Source organism: Macaca nemestrina, chromosome 18 (genome assembly GCF_043159975.1).
Source record: "Macaca nemestrina isolate mMacNem1 chromosome 18, mMacNem.hap1, whole genome shotgun sequence".
Taxonomy (NCBI): Eukaryota; Metazoa; Chordata; class Mammalia; order Primates; family Cercopithecidae; genus Macaca; species Macaca nemestrina.
Window position 1 is genome coordinate 15,547,884 of NC_092142.1, and position 9,514 is coordinate 15,557,397.

The window sequence follows — 9,514 nt, forward strand, 5'->3', positions numbered from 1 at the left end:
AAGGGTTAATGTCGTTGGCATGGATGATTTTCTTCTGGTAAATTGGTTTACCCTCACCAAAGGAAAAAAAAACTAGTTCCCTCCCAGCACCCCTATCTGAGCCTCTTCTCACGCCCTGCCTTTGCAGAAGCCCCTGGCTTTATTGTGACCATTTACTGAAGGCTCTCAGCCAAGGCCAAGCATGCGACTAAGCCATTTACTAACATTACTGCATTTCAAAATTGTATTTTATTTATACATCCAGGGTACATATGCAGGATGTGCAGGTTTATTACACAGGTCAACGTGGGCCATGGTGGCTTGCTGCACCTATCAGCCCAACACACAGGTATTAAGCCCAGCATGCATTAGCTATTTTTCCTAATGCTCTCCCTTCTCAAGCTCACCCCGCAATTTTTTTTTTTTTTTTTTTTTTTTTTTTTTTTTTTGAGACGGAGTCTCACTCTGTCGCCCAGGCTGGAGTGCAGTGGCGCCATCTCGGCTCACTGCAAGCTCCACCTCCCGGGTTTATGCCATTCTCCTGCCTCAGCCTCCCGAGTAGCTGGGACTACAGGCGTCTGCCACCTTGCCTGGCTAGTTTTTTGTATTTTTTAGTAGAGATGGGTTTTCACCGTGTTAGCCAGGATGATCTCCATCTCCTGACCTCGTAATCTGCCCGTCTCGGCCTCCCAAAGTGCTGGGATTACAGGCTTGAGCCACCGCATCCAGCCTTTTTTTTTTTTTTTAAAGAGGGTCTTTCTCTGTTACCCAGGCTGGAGTGCAGCGGCACAATCATAACTCACTGCAACCTTGATCTCCTGGGCTCAAGAGATCCTGCCACCTCAGCCTCCCAAGTAGCTGAGTCTACAGGAACACTCCATCACACACGGCTAATTTACAAAGAAAGTTTTTTGTAGACATAGAAGGGTCTCACTATGTTGCCCAGGCTGGTCTTGAACTCCTGGCCTCAAGTGATCCTCCTGCATTGGCCTCCCAAAGTACTGGGATTACAGGCGGCAAGCACTATGCCCAGCCCAGTACTCCCATTTTAAGCCTCACTGTGTATTTCACAGATGAGAAAACTGAGACTTGAAGAGGTCAAGTTGCTTCTCCAAGTTCATCCAGAGGGTGGAAGGGCAGAGTCAGGACTCCAATCCTGGCCGCTCAGCTCAAGTGTTTTTTTGTTTTGTTTTGTTTTGTTTTTTTTGAGACAGAGTCTGGCTCTATTGCCCAGGCTGGAGTGCAGTGGCGCAATCTCAGCTCACTGCAAGCTCTGCCTCCCGGGTTCATGCCATTCTCCTGCCTCAGCCTCCCGAGTATCTGGGACTGCAGGCGCCCACCACCACACTCAGCTAATTTTTGTATTTTTGGTAGAGTCCACCAGGGGTTTCAGCGTGTTAGCCAGGATGGTCTCGATCTTCTGACTTTGTGATCCGCCTGCCTCTCAGCCTCCCACCACAGTGTTGGAATTACAGGTGTGAGCCACCGTGCCCGGCCAGCTCAAGTGCTTTTAGTAGCCACCCTCTCATCTGTCTATCTGTAGTTTGTTTTTGTTTTTTTTTTTGAAACGAAGTCTCATTCTGTTGCCCATGCTGGGGTGCAGTGGCTCAATCTCAGTTCACTGCAACCTCCACCTCCCAGGTTCAAGCAATTCTCCTGCCTCCTGAGGTGGTGGCTGACAGCCTCCCGAGTAGCTGGGATTACGGCTGTGCGCCACAACGCCTGGCTAATTTTTGTATTTTTGGTAGAGATGGGGTTGTTTCACCATGTTGACCAGGCTGGTCTCAAACTCCTGACCTCAAGTGATCCGCCCACCTCGGCCTCCCAAAATGCTCATCTGTCTCCTTGTTGATGTCTTCTTCTTTCCAGAAAAAGAAAAAACCAAACTGCAGAAGCAGAGAGAGGATGAGCTAATCCAGAAGATTCACAAACTGGTGCAGAAGAGAGATTTCCTGGTGGATGATGCGGAGGTCGAGCGGTTAAGGTGAGTGCACTGCGGGTAGCGGAAGAATGGGCTGCAGGACAGCGACCTTCTGCTTCCTTCCAGAACCCATCTTCTGCTCCTGGGACTCACAGCCTTGCCTAACAGGCATGGCCTTGGCCCACAGTCTCTGGACGCTGAATCCCAAGGAACCCCAGCCTTTTGGCTTGAGAACTCATTTCATATTCAAGAGAATTTCAAATCTGTGCCTCTTGAAGGAATGTTGTTCCAGGAAGTGACCGGGGAGGAATCACATCCCATAATACATGACAGAGCTTCCTACACATCCTGCCACTCATCAAGGCAATGTCTCGAAACTTCTGCTGTCAGTTTCTACAGAAACTCTGCCACCTGAACTGACTTGCTCCCCACCCCTGCCCTCCCAACCTCCCAGCTTTGTTCTCCCCCTTTCCCTTCCCCTTAGTGGCACCAATGCCCTTTTCTAAGTGTCAGGGTCTTCTCTTTGCATCTGCCACCTTGACCTGGACAACCACAGCCCTGGAACTGCAGTGTAATATGTTGTAAATGTAGAAAATGTGGAAAGCTGTACATGTTGGTTCTTGATTTTTGTTTTCTTGCACCAGAGCAACGATTTTAGGGCCTTCCACAAGGAAAGAGGCCCTTCCAACCCAGAGGGCAACTTGCTGTTTATTCTCTGTGTCCTCAGAGACCTTTCTTCAAGGCCCCTGGGACTAGCAATTCCACTGCCCTTCTTCATGCTGCAGTGGACTGGACTTCTGGTTAATGAGATAAACCAACTTTCCTTCCTATCCAAATATTATATTCTATGGCTGGATGCAGTGGCTGACGCCCGTAATCCCAGCACTTTGGAGGCCAAGGTGGGTGGATCACCTGAGGTCAGGAGTTCAAGACCAGCCTGGGCAACATGGTGAAACCCCGTCTCTACTAAAAATACAAAAATTAGCCGGGTATGGTGGTGCACGCCTGTAATCCCAGCTACTTGGGAGGCTGAGGCAGGAGAATCATTTGAACCTGGGAGGCAGAAGTTGCAGTGAGCCAAGATTGCATCAATGCACTCTAGCCTGGGTGACAGAGTGAGATTCCATCTCAAAAACAAAACAAAACAAAAACACAAAAAAACTACAACAACAAATATTATATTCTCCTTACCTCCAGTTCTGCTTCCAGATCTAGAAGAAATTATCCATGCCCCCAGACAAGCTGCCCCAACATAGTGAGACCCGCCCCCTGCCCATCTCTACCATTTTTTAAAATTAGCTGGGAGTGGTGGAGTGTTCCTGTAGTCTCAGCTACTTGGGAGGCTTAGGTGGGAGGAGCTCTTGAGTCTAGGAGTTCAAGGCGTCTGTGAGTTATGATTGTGCCATTGCACTCCAGCCTGGGTGGCAAAGAAAGACCCTGTGTCTTCAAGGCAGTTCAGCAAGTCTGCACCACCTACTTAGTGATCCTTGGAAGAGCTAGGGTGACTTGCTTTCTGAGACCTGCCTCAGACTTTGTGGAAGCACAGGTGAATAGGGTGGCTTCAAAATACAAGGTCAGGAGAGGTGCTGCCTCACTCACTGACCCCCCAGCAGGGTCCTGTAACGTCCCTGCCTCTGACCTGGGATCTCTTACCTACCTCTGGGTAAGCATTTACTCCATCATTGATATGTCTCTGGTTCAGAGCAGGTTCATCAGATACAACATAAACATACTGTACACACATAACACACAACAACATACATGCACCATCCACAAAGCCTGTTTCTTAATTTAGTGGTTTATTTCATTGGTTCCTTGATGCTTTCCTTGCTTGCTATATATCTTGTTTTCTTTTACCCATCTACTTTCACAGGGAGCAAGAAGAAGACAAGGAAATGGCTGATTTCCTGAGAATCAAGTTAAAACCTCTAGACAAAGTAACCAAATCTCCAGCCAGTGAGTATATTCATTATTCATTCCCCTCCCCTACAAAAGAGAAAAGGATCTTTCAGGCCAGGCCCACAGTGGATCACACCTGTAATCCAGGCACTTTGGGAGGCTGAAGTGGGTGGATCACTTGAGGTCAGGAGTTCGAGACCAACCTGGCCAACATGGTGAAACTCCACCTCTACTAAAAATACAAAAATTAGCTTGGCATGGTGGCACATACCTGGAATCCCAGCTACTCAGGAGGCTGAGGCAGGAGAATTGCCTGAACCCGGGAGATGGAGGTTGTAGTGAGCCGAGGGTGGGCCACTGCACTCCAGCCTGGGTGACAGGGTGAGACTCTGCCTCAAAAAAAAAAAAAAAGGCCTGGCGCGGTGGCTCATACCTGTAATCCCAGCACTTTGGGAGGCTGAGGCAGATGGATCATGAGGTCAGGAGATCAAGACCATTCTGGCTAACACAGTGAAACCCCACCTCTACTGAAAATATAAAAAATTAGCCAGGCATGGTGGCGGGCACCTGTAGTCCCAGCTACTCAGGAGGCTGAGGCAGGAGAATGGCATGAACCGGGGAGGCGGAGCTTGCAGTGAGCTGAGATTGCGCCGCTACATTCCAGCCTGGGCGACAGAGCGAGACTCCGTCTCAAAATAAATAAATAAATAAATAAATAAATAAATAAATAATAAAGAAATTATGCCCAATTCAAACTGGTCTAAGCAAAAAAGGAATTTGTTAGAGAAAGAGCAACAAGAAGTAGGGCCTCAAGGACTGAACACTATTACCTCCCCCACTTTTCTTCTTTTTCTCATCTCTGCCTCTCTTTGCATGCAAGCATCATTTTTCTCCTACTACACAGGCCTTCTCCATGGGACCAGAACCCTAGAACCATAACTTAGCAACTCTGAGGCAATGCCACAGATTCTTTTTCCTGGTATCGAAATATGTAAGTCTCAGGGAAAGATTCTGATCAACCCTTCTTGGATTATGTTCCCACCTCTTAGATCCGTTACCATCAGCAAGAGAATGGGGGTACTGGGATTGGCTAGGAATGTATAACATGCCAACTCCTGCAGTCACAGGGACATGAGCTGTTAGAGGAAGAGGGACTTGAAATCTTGCTGAGAAGACAAAAACCAAAAGCTGCCACTGTCTGTAAAACTACAAACCCAGTTTTCATTAACATCCTGTGAAATACGGTTGGAGGGAGTAAGGAAAGAGAAGGGCAATGATCTTTTCTGCTGGCTCCTATAACCACAAGGCATGTGATCACTGCCTAAGGCCAACATCCTCCTCAATGGACCCTTTCATGAAAGGCAAAGTAGAAAAACTCCATCTAGCAGCATGGAGGAGGAGCAAGGAAACTTGCCTTCTCTATTGGGTTATGGGTGGAAAAAAGAAATGATTCTGGCAAGAAATCAAAACACCAAGCCTGCACCACATGCAAGGGGCCAGCTTTTACTACTCATCTGGTACGGGAATTCCAAGTTGAAAAATAAAAACTCTTGTAAAACCAGCGAAATCTCTGGGATCCTAGCAGATTTAGCAAATGCAAAACTGCTCAGTGGGGATTCTTCTGGATCCCATGGTATACAGTATTCTCACAGGAAAAAAACAATCCCCTTGAAGATGAGCCCTCAATAAAAATGAAAAACCTGACCGGGCACAGTGGCTCATGCCTGTAATCCCAGCACTTTGGGAGGCCGAGGTAGGCAGATCATGAGATCAGGAGCTCGAGACCAGCCTGACCAACATGGTAAAACCTTGTCTCTACTAAAAGTACAAAAATTAGCCAGGCATGGTGGCACGCACCTGTAATCCCAGCTACTCAGGAGGCTGAGGCAGGAGAATTGCTTGAACCTGGGAGGTGGAGGTTGCAGTGAGCTGAGATCATACCACTGCACTCTAGCCTGGGCGACAGAGCGAGACTCCATCTCAAAAAAAGAAAAGAAAAGAAAAAAAACCCATGAAGAACCGAATCACCATGAGGAGAATCAGTAGATGCACCAAAGAGAATGTCCTCCCAAGAACCAAAAATAATAGAACTATTTAAAAAGGAAAATAAGCTAAGTACTTTTAAATTATCAAAGAGCTAAGAGAAGGACTAAAACCCAAAATGAAATAGTAAGATGCTATGAAAAAAGAATAAGTAGACATGCAAAAAATTGGCCTTCTGAAATTTTTTTTTATCAATAAAGTAAAAACTCAAAGGATTAAATACAGAGACACAGCTGAAGGGAGAATTTATAAATTGAAAGGCAGCCCTAAGAAAATTACACAGAATGCAGCACAAAGATAAAAAGAGATGGGAAATATGAAAGAAGTTATAAAACCGAGAGGATAGAGTGAGAAGGTCCAACTTACATGTGATAGGCATTCTAGGGGATAAAACAGAGAATGGGAGGTGGAGGTGTCTGAAAAGACATATGAGCGTTTTCAAAAATTGAAAAATATGAGCCCTCAGATTGAAGTGACTTGAACAAAATTTCCCATTTATCTATTTACCAGGTAATTATTGGATGTCAGGCCCTGTGCTAGGCTTGGCAGGTTCAATGATGATAAGAGCTGACTAGGACAAGGGCTGAAAGTTAGGGTTGGAAGCTGAGAATTGAGGACCATATAAAATGAGGACCATAAAATGAGGACCAGCTGAGGATCATATAAAATGTGCATCAGCTCTCCATACCATCTGAACAAGGCCTAGAACAAGACCTGGCCAGGGGTTGCAGTGGGGCTGGGCTGCAGATGGTCAGGGTTCCCCTTACCTCACCTCTCTCTGTTCCTTTCTCCCCCTCTCCCTGTGCTCACATCTTGCTGCAGGCTCCCGGGCAGAGAAGAAAGCAGAGCCCCCACCTAGCAAGCCCACGGTGGCCAAGACGGGGCTGGCACTCATCAAGGATTGTTGCGGGGCCACCCAGTGCAACATAATGTAGCCCCCATGTGGGGTGCCCTGGGGCCATGGGCCACCCCCCACCCTCTTGTCTTTATAGCCCCCATTTCACCGGGGCCCAAGAGCTCTCCAAGGCAGAAGGGGTTGAAGGCAAGCCCGTGACTGTCGCCAGAGGCCATGGGCGCGGCAGGCGGGCCCGGCCACCCTGTACAGAGTGTAGCAGTAGGGAGTCCCTCACCGTCGCATGGCCCTCCCCAGAGCATGCCGAACCCAGGAGTCTGTCTCACTGTTTATCCAACCACCAGGAAAGGTCCTCCCTCAAAAAAGCGTATCTCCACTTCTCTCTAGCTGTATCTAACCCACCGTGTGAATGAACTGGGAGAGGGGCATGCTCCCCAGCTGTGTGTAGTTGTGACTTCTCAACAATCTAGCACCATGTCAGACACATCCCCCATCCACCCTCCTAGCTCTGCTCTCAGGCCTGCCCCACATGGGCACAGGTCCCCTCCCCTGTCTGTCCTCTCCCAACAACTGCGCCCTAGAGGGCTCCGCACGGCCCCTGTGTCTCTCCACCACCTCCTATATAGCATTCCCAGAGACCCAGAGGGCCCATTTGTAAAGATCAAGCTTGTGTGTGGTGTCGTGGTCACATCTCCCGCTTCCCCTCATCCTGTGTCTGGGCACGGTTCACAGCAGGACAGTGTCCACTGTGCTCTCAGTCTGCCCCAGGTGTGTGCCTGAAGGGGGCCTGGACTGGCACGGATCCAGCTTGCAGAAGAGCCAGCAGGGAACTGGAAGCTCTGAGGTCAAGGCCAGGGCAGTTGAGAATGGGACCCAGAGTAGATGCTGACCTGGGCACCCCACCACTCCGGGGCCATCACAGAGATGCCAGCAGGACACCACTTCACCAGCCCGACACACAGACCTCTGTAAAGAACGGCGACGGGCGGGAGAGGCAGCGTGTGACCAGATTGTGTCCTGTCTTTGGGTGGCGTATATTAACTAGCTGCCAAACACTTCAACCTGTGTAACTCCATGTACATTTGCGACAGCCAGCCCGGTACAGCCTGTGTGACTTCTCTGTGTGTGTGTGTGTGTGTGTCGTGACCGGCCTAAGTAGTTAGCATAACTCAAGATTCGCTGATGTGCAGTCACCCATCAGAGAAAATAAAAATGGAAACCACGTTCACGGCATTTTAAAAGTTTTTACTTTTTTTCTTGATTATGGAAGTAATCCATGTACATAGTAAATCATTTTAAAAGTACAAAAAGTATGAAGAAGTTTGTTTTTTTTTAAAAAAAAAAAAAAAACATTATTCCTCCAACTAGAGACCACTTCGACATTTCAGCATTTAAAAAAAGTCTTTTCTGTGCATTTTTTTCATCGTTGACATCATATTGTGATATCATTTATAACCAGTTTTTGCCCACTTATTATACCACCACCATCTTCCATATCATTAAAAGCTCTTTGTAAACATTAAACACTCTTCATAAATCATACCAATGTCTGTTTAGTAATCTATCTTTTGGTGTACTGTAATTCACCTAACCATTTCCTCACTATTGGACGTGTGGACTGGCGCTAGGTTTTCTTTTTTTTTTTCTTTCTTTTTTTTTTTTTTTTTTTGAGACGGAGTCTCGCTCTGTCGCCCAGGCTGGAGCGCAGTGGCGCGATCTCGGCTCACTGCAAGCTCCGCCTCCCGGATTCATGCCATTCTCCTGCCTCAGCCTCCCCACCAGCTGGGACTACAGGTGCCCGCCACCACACCTGGCTAATTTTTTTGTATTTTTAGTAGAGATGGGGTTTCACCATGTTAGCCAGGATGGTCTTGATCTCCTAACCTCGTGATCTACCTGCCTCGGCCTCCCAAAGTGCTGGGATTACACCGCGCCCAGCCTAGTTTTTCTTATAAATAGTGTCTTGGATTAGCTGGGCATGGTGTGGGTGCCTGTAGTCCCAGCTACTTGAGAAGCTGAAGCAGGAGAATTGCTTGAACCCAGGAGGCAGAGGTTGCAGTGAGCCGAGATTGTGCCATTGCACTCCAGCCTGGACGACAAAGCAAGACTCCATCTCAAAAAAAAAAAAAGAACCAAGTGTCTTGGGCTGGGCACAGCAGCTCATGCCTGTAATCCCAGTACTTTGGGAGGTCAAGGCAGGAGGATTACTTGAGTCCAGGAGTTCGAGACCAGCCTGGGCAACATGGCAAAACCCTGTCTCTACTAAAAATGCAAACAGTCGGGCATGGTGGCACAGGCCTGTGGTGCCAGCTACTTGGGAGGTGTGAGGATTGCTGGAGCCTGGGAGTTCCCAGCTGCAGTGAGCCGTGATCACACCACTGTATTCCAGCCTGGGTGACAGAGCAAGATCGCATCCCCTGTTTAAAAAAAAAAAAAAAAAAAAAAGTGTCTTGAAAAACATGTAGGGGGATAAGGTTTCATCTGAATTTTTTATTTTTTCCTTAAGATAAACTGCTAGAAGTGAAATTCTTGGGCTGTTCATAAGTAGTATTTTCAAAATATTTGTAAATCAGTTGGGTGCGGTGGCTCACACGTGTAATCCCAGCACTTTGGGAGGCAGAGGCAGGTTGATCACTTGATACCAGGAGTTTGGACCAGCCTGACCAATACAGAGAAGCCCCATCTCTACCAAAAAATACAAAAATTAGCCGGGTGTGGTGACATGTGCCTCTAATCCCAGCTACTCAAGAGCTGAGGCAGGGGACTCGCTTGAACACGGGAGGCAGAGGTTACAGTGAGCTGAGATTGAGCCACTGCAC

The 9,514-nt window shown here is 47.8% G+C and overlaps 1 protein-coding gene across 1 annotated transcript in view; it reads left to right on the plus strand.

The window, feature by feature from the left end:
- BMERB1 (bMERB domain containing 1) overlaps positions 1 to 7,936 on the plus strand; it is a 168,889-nt gene extending 160,953 nt beyond the window's left edge. The window contains exons 4-6 of the mRNA XM_011717390.3: positions 1,849 to 1,963; positions 3,774 to 3,856; positions 6,665 to 7,936. Of these exons, the coding sequence (XP_011715692.2) occupies positions 1,849 to 1,963; positions 3,774 to 3,856; positions 6,665 to 6,777 (311 nt within the window). The 3' untranslated portion in view covers positions 6,778 to 7,936. The remainder of the gene's footprint in view (positions 1 to 1,848; positions 1,964 to 3,773; positions 3,857 to 6,664) is intronic.
- Positions 7,937 to 9,514: the final 1,578 nt, after the last annotated feature.